The sequence below is a fragment of the Dermochelys coriacea genome, chromosome 2 (assembly GCF_009764565.3).
Source record: "Dermochelys coriacea isolate rDerCor1 chromosome 2, rDerCor1.pri.v4, whole genome shotgun sequence".
Lineage (NCBI taxonomy): Eukaryota > Metazoa > Chordata > Testudines > Dermochelyidae > Dermochelys > Dermochelys coriacea.
In genome coordinates, this window is record NC_050069.1 from 142870043 (window position 1) to 142885414 (window position 15372).

Here is a 15372-nt window from a genome sequence, read left to right on the forward strand (position 1 = left end):
TACTGTCGAACGGAGGACTGCCAAACCAAAAGCAGCAGCATCCCTCGCCTGCTGGGTAATGGCATAATGGGAAATGAAGGTGTGGACTGAAGTCCACATTTCTTCCTTGCAGATGTCCAGGATAGGGACCTGTGCCAGGAAAGCCGCAGACATCACTTGTGCTCTGGTGGAATGCGCTGTAATAGGTGGAGTTGGAATTTTAGCCAGGTCATAGCACGTCCTGATGCAGGACGTGATCCATGATGAGATTCTCTGTGATGAGATAGGAAACCCCCTCATCCTTTCTGCAATTGCAATAAAAAGCTGTGGTGATTTATGGAATGGCTTTGTGCGTTCAATGTAAAAGGCTAAGGCCCAACTAACATCTAAGGTGTGAAACATGCGCTCCCTGTTGGTGGCAAGGGGTTTAGGGAAGAACACAGGCAAGAATGTGTCCTGGTTCACATGAAACTGGGAGACCACGTTGGGCAAAAATCCAGGGTGGGGGGTAAAGCTGCACCGTGTCTTTATAAAACACTGTGTACAGGGGTTCGGAGATCAGGGCTCTGAGCTTGGATACCCTCCTCACAGAGGTTATAGCTACTAGGAAGGCCACCTTCCAGGACAGATAGGAGAGAGGGAAGGTACCCACAGGTTCAAAGGGGGGGGCCTCATGAGAGACGATAGGACGAGGTTTAGGTCCCAGGGGGAAATGGGCCGATGTACAGGTAGGTAAAATCTGTCAAGGCCCTTAAGGAACCTGCCCACCATAGGGTTACTGAATACTGATCCCCCCAGCATTCCCGGGTGGAAGGCCGAAATGGCCGCCAGGTGTACCCTTAGGGATATCGCCAACCCTTGGAGCTTGAGGTCCAAGAGGTAGTCTAGGACAAGGGGAACTGGGGCTGATTGTGGTTCAGATCCTCTTTGTCGGGACCAAAAGGAGAAACACTTCTACTTGGCCAAGTATCAGAGTAGCAGCCGTGTTAGTCTGTATTCACAAAAAGAAAAGGAGTACTTGTGGCACCTTAGAGACTAACAAATTTATCTGAGCATAAGCTTTCGTGAGCTACAGCTCACTTCATCGGAGGCATTTGGTGGAAAAAACAGAGGAGAGATTTATATACACACACACAGAGAACATGAAACAATGGGTTTATCATACACACTGTAAGGAGAGTGATCACTTAAGATAAGCCATCACCAGCAGCAGGGGGGGGGGGAGGAAAACCTTTCATGATGACAAGCAAGATAGGCTAATTCCAGCAGTTAACAAGAATATCAGAGGAACAGTGGGGGGTGGGGTGGGAGGGAGAAATACCATGGGGAAATAGTTTTACTTTGTGTAATGACTCATCCATTCCCAGTCTCTATTCAAGCCTAAGTTAATTGTATCCAGTTTGCAAATTAATTCCAATTCAGCAGTCTCTCGTTGGAGTCTGTTTTTGAAGCTTTTTTGTTGAAGTATAGCCACTCTTAGGTCTGTGATCGAGTGACCAGAGAGATTGAAGTGTTCTCCAACTGGTTTTTGAATGTTATAATTCTTGACGTCTGATTTGTGTCCATTCATTCTTTTACGTAGAGACTGTCCAGTTTGGCCACTGTACATGGCAGAGGGGCATTGCTGGCACATGATGGCATATATCACATTGGTAGATGCGCAGGTGAACGAGCCTCTGATAGCGTGGCTGACGTGATTAGGCCCTATGATGGTATCCCCTGAATAGGTATGTGGACAGAGTTGGCAACGGGCTTTGTTGCAAGGATAGGTTCCTGGGTTAGTGGTTCTGTTGTGTGGTGAGTGGTTGCTGGTGAGTATTTGCTTCAGATTGGGGGGCTGTCTGTAAGCAAGGACTGGTCTGTCTCCCAAGATCTGTGAGAGTGATGGGTCATCCTTCAGGATAGGTTGTAGATCCTTGATGATGCATTGGAGAGATTTTAGTTGGGGGCTGAAGGTGATGGCTAGTGGCGTTCTGTTGTTTTCTTTGTTGGGCCTGTCCTGTAGTAGGTGACTTCTGGGTACTCTTCTGGCTCTGTCAATCTGTTTCTTCACTTCAGCAGGTGGGTATTGTAGTTGTAAGAATGCATGATAGAGATCTTGTAGGTGTTTGTCTCTGTCTGAGGGGTTGGAGCAAACGCGGTTATATCGTAGCGCTTGGCTGTAGACAATGGATCGAGTGGTATGATCTGGATGAAAGCTAGAGGCATGTAGGTAGGAATAGCGGTCAGTAGGTTTCCGATATAGGGTGGTGTTTATGTGACCATCGCTTATTAGCACCGTAGTGTCCAGGAAGTGGATCTCTTGTGTGGACTGGTCCAGGCTGAGGTTGATGGTGGGATGGAAATTGTTGAAAACATGGTGGAATTCCTCAAGAGCTTCTTTTCCATGGGTCCAGATGATGAAGATGTCATCAATGTAGCGCAAGTAGAGTAGGGGCATTAGGGGACGAGAGCTGAGGAAGCGTTGTTCTAAGTCAGCCATAAAAATGTTGGCATACTGTGGGGCCATGCGGGTACCCATCGCAGTGCCGCTGATTTGAAGGTATACATTGTCACCAAATGTGAAATAGTTATGGGTCAGGACAAAGTCACAAAGTTCAGCCACCAGGTTAGCCGTGACAGTATCGGGGATACTGTTCCTGACGGCTTGTAGTCCATCTTTGTGTGGAATGTTGGTGTAGAGGGCTTCTACATCCATAGTGGCTAGGATGGTGTTTTTAGGAAGATCACCAATGGACTGTAGTTTCCTCAGGAAGTCAGTGGTGTCTCGAAGATAGCTGGGAGTGCTGGTAACGAAGGGCCTGAGGAGGGAGTCTACATAGCCAGACAATCCTGCTGTCAGGGTGCCAATGCCTGAGATGATGGGGCGTCCAGGATTTCCAGGTTTATGGATCTTGGGTAGCAGATAGAATACCCCAGGTCGGGGCTCTAGGGTTGTGTCTGTGCGGATTTGTTCTTGTGCTTTTTCAGGGAGTTTCTTGAGCAAATGCTGTAGTTTCTTTTGGTAACTCTCAGTGGGATCAGAGGGTAATGGCTTGTAGAAAGTGGTGTTGGAGAGCTGCCTAGTAGCCTCTTGTTCATACTCCGACCTATTCATGATGACGACAGCACCTCCTTTGTCACCAGCAACCACACACCACACAACAGAACCACTAATCGAGGAACCTATCCTTGCAACAAATCCCGTTGCCAACTCTGTCCACATATCTATTCAGGGGATACCATCATAGGGCCTAATCACATCAGCCACACTATCAGAGGCTCGTTCACCTGCGCATCTACCGATGTGATATATGCCATCATGTGCCAGCAATGCCCCTCTGCCATGTACATTGGCCAAACTGGACAGTCTCTACGTAAAAGAATGAATGGACACAAATCAGACGTCAAGAATTATAACATTCAAAAACCAGTTGGAGAACACTTCAATCTCTCTGGTCACTCGATCACAGACCTAAGAGTGGCTATACTTCAACAAAAAAGCTTCAAAAACAGACTCCAACGAGAGACTGCTGAATTGGAATTAATTTGCAAACTGGATACAATTAACTTAGGCTTGAATAGAGACTGGGAATGGATGAGTCATTACACAAAGTAAAACTATTTCCCCATGGTATTTCTCCCTCCCACCCCACCCCCCACTGTTCCTCTGATATTCTTGTTAACTGCTGGAATTAGCCTACCTTGCTTGTCACCATGAAAGGTTTTCCTCCTTTCCCCCCTCTGCTGCTGGTGATGGCTTATCTTAAGTGATCACTCTCCTTACAGTGTGTATGATAAACCCATTGTTTCATGTTCTGTGTGTGTGTGTGTGTGTGTGTGTGTGTGTGTGTGTATAAATCTCTCCTCTGCTTTTTCCACCAAATGCATCCGATGAAGTGAGCTGTAGCTCACGAAAGCTTATGCTCTAATAAATTTGTTAGTCTCTAAGGTGCCACAAGTACTCCTTTTCTTTTGGCCAAGTATGTGGCTCGAGTGGAGGGTTTTCTGCTTCCCAACAGGACTTCCGTGACCGAGTTTGAGCACTGAAGTTCCAAAGGGTTCAACCATGGAGTTTCCACGCTTTGAGGTGGATGGACTCCAGGTTGGGGTGCTGCAGCTAGCCATGGTCCTGTGAAATTAGGGATGGGCAGATGGGGAGCTCTATTGGTGTGACCACTGAAAGGTTCAGCAATATGGTGAACCAGTGCTGGTGGGGCCATGCTGGTGCTATCAGAATCAACGAGGTCCTGTCCTGGTGAACCTTGAGGAGCACTCTGTGTATGAGGGGGAACGGTGGAAACATCATCAGGTGCCCCGCCCAAGATAGGTGACAGGTGTCCGCAATGGAGTCCAGGCTGTAGTTCAGGAAGGAGCAGAACCTCTGGCACTTTCTGTTGCCCTGCATGGCGAACAGGTCTGTATGGGGAAAGCCCCACTTCTGGAAAATTGAGTGGGTGACATCCGATCTGAGGGACCACTCTTGTCCCTGGAACAAGCGGCTGAGGCGGTCTGCCAGCTCGTTCTGCACCCCAGGAAGGTATGACGCCTGCAGGCATATGGAGTATGTGATGCAAAAATCCCACAGGGCGAGGGCTTCCCGACAGAGGGGAGAAGAGCGAGCACCATCCTGTTTGTTTATATAAAACATCGCTGTGGTGTTGTCTGTGAGTTCTGATACGCACCTGTCCCGGAGACGGCTCTGGAATGTCTGGCATGCCAGGCGAACTGCTCTCAACTCTCAGACATTGATGTGCAGCGACAGCTCTGCCTGGGACCAGAGGCCTTGGGTTCTGACACTGGCCAGATGAGCTCCCCAACCGAGAGCTGAAGCATCCGTAACCAGGACAATCGTCGGTTGGGGCTTTGCGAAAGGTACTCCCGCACAGACCATCTGAGGTTGGAGCCACCAGTGGAGGGAGCTGAGTATTTGCAGGGGGAGGCTCACTATTGAGTCCAGAGGATCCCTGCCCTGCCTGTGCACCTGTGCTAGCCACGCTTGTAGAAGTCGAAGGCGGAGCGCGGCGTGTTGCACCACATATGTGCAGGTTGCCATATGTCCCAGAAGCCCCATACAGTTTCTGGCTATGGTGATTAGGAAACAAAGGCAGGTATGAATAATGTCCAAGCTTGCTTTGAAGCGTAGCTCTGGGAGGAACGCCCTTGTGAGTGTACAGTCCAGGAGGGCTCCAATGAACTCTATCCTTGGAGTGGGGGGTCAGGATAGATTTGGGTTTGTTCAAAGAAGGCCCAGTCTGAGGAATGTGTCCATGACCAGGGATACGTGCTGCGCTACCCTTGTTTGGGATTCTGCCTTGAGAAGCCAGTCATCCAGGTATGGGAAAACCTGGACCCAGCGCTTGTGGAGGAACGCTGCCACTACTGCCATACACTTGGTGAATACCCGAGGGGCGGAGGAAAGTCCGAACAGAAGCACCCTGAACTGGTAGTGATGGACACCGACTACGAACCTGATAAAACCCGTGAGAAGGGATAATTGAAATATGGAAATACGCGTCCTTCATGTCGAGGGTAGCGTACCAGTCTCACGGCTCCATTGAGGGAATGATGGTGACCAGAGAGACCATGCGAAACTTCACCTTTTTTATATACGAGTTAAGGTCTCGCATGTCCAGGACAGGCCGAAGCCCCCCTTGGCCTTGGGGATAAGGAAATAACAGGAGTAGAACCCCTTCCCCCTGAATTGCTGAGGGACCGCCTCTATCGCGCCTAGCGCTAGGAGTGACTGAACTTCCTGTAAAAGTTGCTCATGAGAAGAGTCCCTGAAGAGGGATGGGGGAAGGAGAGTGGGAGGGCAGTATTGAGCAGAATTGGATAGAATATCCCACCCCTACCGTGCTGAGGACCCAGTGATCTGATGTGATCTGAGCCCAGCTTGGTAGAAACGGGAGAGTCTGTTCACAAAGGGACGTGAAGGGTCTGGTAAGGCGACTGGTGCACCGTCCTCATGTGTAACTTCAAAAGTTAGGCTTAGGGTCAGGGGGCTGTTTAGTCAAACCCTGGCCTTGGACCGAAGAGGACTGGGGGCGCCTCCTATTGTTTCTGCCCCTCCTTCTAGGTAGGTCCAGTCTAGGGGGTCCTTGGTAGAAGCGAGATGGGGGCTGAGGCCTAAAAGGCCTTCTCTGAGGTGCCGGGTCCTTCCTCGGCACCGGGACATCCCGCACCAAGGCTGGTGCACTGCGTACTGAGCAGACCAGCGCCAGTTCTGTCTGCGGCTGAACGGCTGACTCCATCAAAAGTTTAAGGCGGTAGTCCCGCTCTTTCTTTGTTCTGGGTTTAAAGCCCCTACAAATAGGACACTTATCTGTTTGATGGCCTTCACCGAGACACTTGAGACAATCAGCGTGCGGATTGCTTGTGGGCACAGCCCACACCTCTCACAAGCTTTAAACCCCTGCAGCCAAGGCATACCCTGGCACCAGGGAGAACAATAACTACAACATTAACAACTTGAATAACTATCTACACTGAAGACAAAGGAAACCACTAGGCTAAGTAACTTACGAGCAAGCACTAAGCTGTTCCAATGACAGTCACGGGCGGTAAGAAGGAACCGAACGGGCAACGGGGTGGAAGGGTCATATATACGTCGCCATGAGGGCGCCACTCTAGGGGTCTTCACGGCTGACCCAACAGGTACCGCTAGGAAAAAGCTTCCGACGATCGTGCATGTGGAGCATGCAGACACCTATTGGAATGCATATGAGCAATCACTCGAAGAAGAAAAGCCCTTTACAGCATAACCTTTAAACAAACAACGAAAGTCTTTCACTAACCCCTTTTCCAGTGTGCAGAAGAGCAGGGGATTAATACATGAAAACATCAAAAAATAAACATCTTCAAGTTTTTTTTCTGCCTTTCCCAGCCTCTTCTCTGCTCCCCCATGGATACAGGGTCTACCACATGGGCAGTACTTAAGTTATAAAGGTCAAAGATGGGAGGTAAAACAGATCTTGTGAAAATCTGAACTTGCGATCCTGAAGAGTCAAGCAACCTCCTTCTGGTTTAACAGCGCTAGGAACCCTCATAACCCATGAGTTGCCTTTTTTTTTTTTTAAGCACTACACATGCACAGAAACTGAAAAATGCTTTAATACTTAATCAAATAGGAAACCATACCTCATACTGTATTTATAAAAGCCTTTAGAGAACCTCATACTCCAGTAAAAGCAAGGAAGTATTGAAAAGTCCGAATTCAATTAAAACCTAAACCAGCAATTAACTGACCTGCCATGGGTAGAATAGAGGTGTCTGATCCAAAGGAACTCTCAAAGGAGCAACAATTACCAGTTCAAACAGAAGACCAAGCAGAAGTGGAACCACACCAGCTAGTAGCACAGCTACTATCAGTGTCTTCATTATCTAAAACACAAAAAGCCTGATTTATAAATGATGCCAGATGGCTAGTTCCAGTCAAAGCTGCACCTCTCAATTTCTCAAAGTTTAAAGCCTTTGCATGTTTACTCTTAAGAGAAAAACAAAAAGGCAGAAAAAATTGATACTGAATTAGTATATATGCAAAATTAAGTTCTGTTAACTGTAAATTACAATACACACCTGTAGTTACAAAATCTATATTTTTAATGCTTTTTAGCCCAAAAAAGTAATTAACAGGATCCTCTTTGATGTCTTCCTTTTTTTTAAATCACATACTCATATTTGACTGTCATAGGTATGGAAAGTACCCAATGACCAGTACTTAATCAGGAAAAATTCTTCCAGTGTTTCTCCTCCCCAACACAGTTATGATCAAGATGTGAGATTTTTGTGTTATTTACATGTTATCCAGTATTTGTTAAATTGATTAACAGATTGAATGCAATTCTATCCTTGAATTTTTTGCATATAATAAAAGCAAAGGCATCCTGATCTAATTAACTTTTTCAATACAGGGTGCAGAGGACAGACTCAAGGATATAAGTTAGTATTGATATTGGCAATTTCCTTTGGCAAACTAAAGAAACTACAAATGAAGTAAAGAATGTGCTGATCAGGGAGACAATTACAGCATGAAACATCTATTAAAACGGCTATTGTCGGTAAATATCTGTAAGATGCAACCTTTAGTGGATCGGTCACAGGTTACCTCATTCCCCATGCATCTTTAAAATGTATCCATAAAGGGAAAAAATATGTTACCACTCCAGAATTATAGCAAGGTTGAGTATGGAAGTTCTATAACTAAAACCAATTGAGACAGGTGAGGGCTTGCCTTGATTATGATGAAAACTTCCCTCAGTGTCATAAAGTCACTATTAGCATAAGAACCATTATGAAAATTCTGTCTCATCCTAATTGGAGAGGAAGTGGGTTTTTTTTGTTTTTTTTCCCCCCAAGTATTCATCTGAACAATGCCACAAATTTGGTGATCTGAAAGAGCTTTCTGAAAATGTGCACCGTGCAGCTACACAACATATGCCTATACAAAACAAATGATTTCCCATAACTGACTATCAACTCCAGTCTTATTTTTGGCACTTTATGAATACCATTCAGTTTAAATAGGTGAACACTTCACAATTTTCATCTGTTACTATTTACGGAATAGAAGTAAACAACTGTAAACAAATATTTCTTGAGATCATGTGACACAGGTTTTCACTGTGATAGTATCCTGTATTACGTTCACATTTAAATGAAACATAGTATTTAAAACTATGGCGCTCAAAGGACCGATTCATTAACATTCTGTTTGAGTACGGTTTCCATCAGAACAGTGATTACTGTTCAGAAGTCCAAACACAGATTGAGTAGCTTTAGGGGAAGGAAGCTGGGGATCAAAAAGGAAAAAACAGTACAAGGTGAGTTTGAGAGGAGGAGGAAGCAAGTATAAATCTCATTAAAAAAGCAGAATATGCTGTTTGATAATAAAGCAAAATCTTTCTTCTATCAAGAACTTACCATGAGGGACCACTCTTTAACCTTCTGAAAAATCACTCTGCGACCCTGCGGCATCCATGCGACTAGAACCGTCACCGCCCGAATTGTTAACCAGCAGACATAAAGACCACAAGCAGCTGTGTACAGTTCATGGATTTTGGCTGCTCCCGTCCAAAACGACATTAACCAACGGCCAGCAAATACTGGAAATGTAGAGATTAATAAATATACTAAGACTAAGTAGCAGGATTATTTTACCTATTAGTGAAGGATGACAATAACTATAATTATATAGTAAATTTGCCTGTCTTAAACCCAAATGAGTTTTCAAAATCTTGTGCTGAGTTCACAAATATTGCAAATTTCAACTGGTTTGTTATCTCACATCCTAGACAAAAAACAAAACATCCAGTTAGATTCACGAATTTTAATTTCAAGGATAAGTTTAAAAACAAAGCTGAAATACTAATGGTTCATTCTCAAAATTTATAGCATTCAATTCAATTTGTGGCGTTCAATCTAGCACAAAAGTGTCTAGAGTGCAACAAAAATATTTAGATACATTCTAACAGTAAGCTTGAAACTGGCTCATATTCCATTAATACTACAATCTCGCTACAGAAGTACTCTTAGTACCAGGATGGTGGGGACCCTGAGAGCACCCCAAGTATTTAAAAATAGAAACATTAACTGCCTTTCTTCTGTACCAGGCTATAGGAGAAATCACTCCATTGTCTTATTTATAGATTTGGTTTGTTTGCTTGCTTATGTTTAGGAGAGGCTGGGTGTGCTGTGTGTCTGTGTGAAGTTACTGAGAAAAAATTAAGTCAAAAATAGAAGTAGTTTAAAAGAAGTCCAGGTCCATGGTCATTATCTCACTCATCTCTCAAGGTAACAAGTTACATAATTTAGATGCATCTCCTGTGAACAATACCATCTCCAAAAACTTACTAGCCTCCCCAACTATTTGGGAATTTCAATGTTCCGGGGGAGCAGAGTTACTGTAGGAGGGCATGGCTGCAGAAAGGCACTCTCTCATGTAGCTAAGGGACCATCTCATGGAAGGCATAAAATATCAAGAGAAGGACCATGAACTAGACTATATAAAATTATAAAGGTAGAGAGAAGAGTGTCAGAGGGAATGTTCACAGCAACTTCTATTGCTAAGCAGACTGGCTGTTGCATTTTGTACCAGCTGGTGCTTTCTTGGTTTTACTCCTAATTAGCAGATGCAGCAATCAAGACTGCAAGTCACAAATGCATGGATCAGGCTGGCCCTGTCTGCAACTGCTAGGACGGGGTGCAATCTCCACTTAGTGGGTCAGTAACCAGTTACAGGTTACAGTTGGATTTGTTTGCCACCCTGCCTATTTGGGCATCTAACAGTACTAAAAAGAGTTCAAAGGGTTTGCCTTCACTAGATAATTAGTCCATGTTAAAAGTTGTGTTAACTCATGTGTGTAATGTGATTCTGTAGTCAGTATAGACAAGAACAAGTTGTGTTCAACATGCATCTTGTCATGGTTAAAAATGAGGTTTCAGTAGGATTTACCCACGATCATGTGATGTAATATTACACACTATTTGTTCCTGTCTACACAGAATGCAAAATCATGTTTAAAATGTTAAGTTTACACAACTCCTCAAGGTCACATTCTAAGATGACCTAATTGTCCAGTGAAGGCAAGCCTTAAAAAGGATCTCAAGGCTGCATGCAGACTGACAATTTAAGAGCAAAGTGCATTACTTTGTACATACCAGTACTTTATAGTATGGTAGTGTGCCAACGGAGATCACAGCACAAATGCACTAGGCACTACACATAAAAGTATCAAGACACAGTGCCAAACCGATGTGCATACTTTGTTTTAAAATATCATGTACATTTATGACAATACATTGTTTTAGTTACAATATACCATACACTAGCATTTATATTTTCATTTTGCTTTAGTTTAGGTTATTATAACTAATCACAGTTTCAGGGGAGTTAAGTAATTAAATGGGTTGGTGCACCAGCCTTTTACCACTAAGCAAAGTTAAAATTCTACACTGAAACACTAGTGAACTGTTTCTTTTCTCATTCTTTCTTACCCCTTTTTCCCTCACAGCAGTCATCTCGCAATCATCATTCTCTGAGAAGCAGGCTAGATCAATTATTTATGGTTTCCATGGGCCAGGCCAGATATGTTGTTTACAAAGCTGCATAGTGACATTTGCACACACGCAACCCACATAATGCCTCATTGAAATGATCCCCCCCTTCTGCATAAGCCCTAAAATTCATCAACAAGAGTGTCCATCACTACCCCACAAAAAAAGGAAGACTCATCCCTCACCCTTTAAAAATAGTTTACTAGCTTTCAGTACAATAAAATTATAATGTAATAATCTGCATATAATATCAAAGTATCACAAAAGGACAACTCAAGTTCATTCATAAGCTTAATTTAATCACTAAAGTGTATTGGTTTATTGGTAACTAATAAGAATACCACCAGGACTTCTGTAGCCACAGTAGCCAGAGGTTAGAATTCCCTAGCTGACAGTGTTTAAACTTCACTTATGTCACTGAAAGTACACGTGAAACAATTAGTTACAAAGTGCTCCAATAAACACTGATAATATTCACCCCCAAACTCCTCAAAACCCAAGAGTTTATCCAATAAAAAAACAGAAAAACACTAGAAATGAGTACTTGTATCTAAGGACTTGTCTACACAAAGTAATAATGTGAACTGCGGTGGTATAATTTCTGAAGTGCACTAACGTGCATGCATGCATCCATGCAGACCCAAGAGGTTCCCTAGTGCACTTTAACATGAACTGTTTCAAACAGCACTACATTAAAACAGTAGGGAAAGATTAAAAAGTGATTACTATACAAGATATATTATTCATTACAATATATAAAAAAATTAAAAAACCCTGATTTTTGGACATTATATAAAAACTCAAATTCTAGAAATAAGCCCTGAAAAAATGAAATTAATAAACCACAAAAAACAGAATCTCTATTGTTATGTCAAACAATTTCAGAAGCATGCAATGAAGATACACAGTTTACAAAGAGTTGATTAATATTCTGTCCATGAAAATCGAGTCAATGTGTATCAGTACTGTAACCTCTAATATAACAAATCACATGCAATATTAAGTCTCATTCCCTCCTTCAACACTATCAGATGAATGCTAGTCTCAATAATTCAAATCCAATCTTGACCTCAAAGTCATGAAGGTGATCTTGGGTGCATGACAAATGTGGCAGTTTCCTGAAATATCTTTGGGAGACCTTACTGAATTACTTTTAAATGTCATTGGGGTACACTATTAAATGAAAAGTGTATGTATTACTGTGAGCTGGGATTGTAACTAACTTCTCTACAGGGAGATATGACAGATGAGAGACCTGGGGGTTCAGAGGACTATACTGAACAATGTGCCAGATAAGAATGGACTTTTTGGAACAAAAAATGTTAAGTGGGTTTCCTGGGGAATATATAAGGAAAGATGAACGAAAATTCTCCTCCCTCAGTTATGCAAAAACCCAGCCTTTTGAAGTTGTATCTTGAAGAGTAAACCAATGTCTTCTGATCACCTGTTACGTGATGCCAAGATCAAAGGCCCAAATTGTAAAAAGGAAAGACTGAACTACTCATGGTTGTTCAGGTTTTGAATCTGAGAGAGTTATAAACTTATAACCACAGGGAAAACTCAGCTGTGGGTTTTGTAGGACTGATACCTAACAGAGTCAGAGATTGGAGTTGAGGTGACCTCTGGTAAGTTTTTAGTATGCATGAAAGTTCTTTTATTATTTGAATGTTTTCTGTAATGCTTTCACCTTAAGAATAAACATGCTTGCTTAGAAAGAGCAGTGTGGTAACCTGTAATTGTACCAATTACACTGTTCATAGCCTATGGAGAGAAAAAAAAGCACAGACACTGGCCTTTTAGGCCGTTTGGCTTGCCAGAGACATCTCACTGTAGACTAGGCAGGGAACTCTGCAACCTGGAAAGCCCCTGGGAGGGAGACACACACAGGTCTTTGTCCAAGAGAGGTAAAAACTGAAGAGCTGGGAGTCTAAAGTGGGTTCCCTCAGGGGACCACGGAAGGGGAATATAGGTGCAGTTGCTTTGAACCATGACAATAAGATGCTACAGTGGTCATCCATCTCCCTTCCGCTGTATTGACATTTGGATAAGGACACCATTTTTGATTTATGAATCTGTCATTTTGAATTTAGACTATTATACTATCAAAAAGGTTAAAAAACACATTCCCAACATTCTTCTGTGATTGCACAGTTTCAATTTTAAACCTACTATTGCCATAAATGCAAGTATGGGGTGTTTGTTTTCACACAGTATCGTAGCATAACACGTACCTGGTAATGTAAGGCAGATAAGACTGGCAATCAGTAATGTTATACACATGAAAACAATCAACAGAAATATCTGAAAGACAAAATACAAAGGGAGAAGGTTAATAGAAAAAACAAAAGTTGCTTAACTGATTGTTAGCAAAACATTAAAGTATCAAAATATGCATCCATTTAGAAATCAGTAACCTAGATAGTAAATGCAACACATAAAATTTCTCTTCCAGTTATTTTAGTTCAGATAGGAGAGCAGACAGTCAAACTTGCTGACTCCTTATTCAGCTCCTCAATTATTCACAGGATTCTGTTGTCCCCACAGACTCAGATATTTGGGTGTTTCCAGCTCCATTTGCTATACAACCCTAATTTATTCACCAACCAAAACTGTATAAAAATGAGCAGATGTACTATGGAAAAAACAGTATTTAATTATGTCATCAAAATATTGTAGTGCTAATACACAAGGCAGCAGAGCTAAAGATTCATAGGCAACTTTCAGAATTTCTCACCTTTTGACCCTTTCACTTTGATACTCTAATATTCTATGCTTTGGTTTGGGCATTTCTATGTTTTTCTTGTTTTTAAAACAAAAATAAACAAAGTTCCATCTGCTACAACTATTTGGGGGACAGGAGAAGAACACCATCCTACACAGTATTCTGAGAGGTAAGGGCTCCTGTGCCTCCTTTGAAATGCATGTGTGTCACAGTTTCAGGGTTAATTGCACCTCTGTGGTCTGCTCCAGGACACCTCTTTAGGTCACTCTTGCAAAACTCAGAAGCCCCACACAATCTTATCTACAGCTCTGCAGGAGAAAATCTCTGCTCCATACTATGGACCTGACAAGTTTTTGTACACTTGGCACCACTAAATGAGGCTGGCACAGTTTCAGTCTGCTCTAGTGGCAGCTCTGAACAGTTTTGACTCCTTCAATGCTCCCAATCCCTAACCAGCACCTCAACTAGAGGTTTACTCCCAGGGACATAACTGACTTTTGCTTAACCTGGAATTTCAGCTACCACCAGACTAGCTAACTTTGACGACCTGTAGATTAGTCTAGAAAGGCAAATTCACTGCATGTAAAAGTTCATATTAATAATCAAAAAGTCAAGGCAAGTAAATTAGTAAAAAATTCAATTTCTAAAATACATGCACTGCACTTCCAATGTCTAACGCTGACAAAACAATCTCAATAAATATTACCATAGAAGAAGAAAATACATTGGACAGGTAGTTGAGACACCACTTTTACAATTCCTTGGAACTAGCAGATGTCCTTTTGATTATCTATTTGCCGACTTTAAAAAAAAATATATATATTTATATATACACACACACACACACTCTTCTTCTATCTTTAATTTTTTTAAAAACACTAGATAAACAAAGCTGAGCATTCATATCTGATCATGGATCACAATATGTATGGGATCTATAACAACTGGATGCAAGAGGGCATGAGGGGCTGGTTATATATGTTTCAAACTGAAAAAAGTTATATTAAAGTCAACTACATGAGTATAAAGTAGGAAGACATTTGCTAACAAAATAATACACAAAGTCCAAGATACTAAGTAAAGTGTGGGGCCTTAATTATTTGGCTTCCAAAAATGATGCTACCATCAAATCTTCCTTAAAAGATGTCCTATGTTTTTTTCTTTGTTTATATTACTGTAGTTCCTAGGAATCCTAGTGATGGACCAGGACCCCACTGTATTCTATATTTGTACAGCACCTAGCAAAGAGATGGTTCTCTTTTTAAAGGGTTAGATCTACCTACCCTGAGTGGGAATTTTAAAGGCCTATGGTAAGGCTGGAAACCCACAGGTCCTCCTTGCTGAAGTATGGCTTGATGGGCTGCATGAAGACCTTCTCCCACAACTGGAATGGCATTGTTATTGCGAGCATGCTGGTTATTAGGTTGCTGGTTTGCATTGTTCTCATTCTCTTCCTGGTCTCCAAGTAAGTAAGAATGGAGGTCCCTGTGGCAAAAAGCATGAAATGATTGTGTAACTTCCTCTGGATTCGTAAAATGAATGAAAACCTAGAGAAAGCACATCACAGAGCTATATTCATCAGCATTTGTTTAATGAACAAGGTAAAAGGACTGATCACTGAATTATCATGAAGCAAC

At 42.5% G+C, this 15372-nt stretch overlaps 1 protein-coding gene across 1 annotated transcript in view; it reads right to left on the minus strand.

Moving 5' to 3' along the window:
* Window positions 1–15372, minus strand: part of MARCHF6 (membrane associated ring-CH-type finger 6) — a 125734-nt gene that overhangs the window by 20103 nt on the left and 90259 nt on the right. The window contains exons 19-22 of the mRNA XM_038388762.2: window positions 15019–15220; window positions 13245–13314; window positions 8881–9062; window positions 7207–7341 (exon numbers count right to left, since the gene is read on the minus strand). Coding sequence (XP_038244690.1) covers window positions 7207–7341; window positions 8881–9062; window positions 13245–13314; window positions 15019–15220 — 589 coding nt within the window. The remainder of the gene's footprint in view (window positions 1–7206; window positions 7342–8880; window positions 9063–13244; window positions 13315–15018; window positions 15221–15372) is intronic.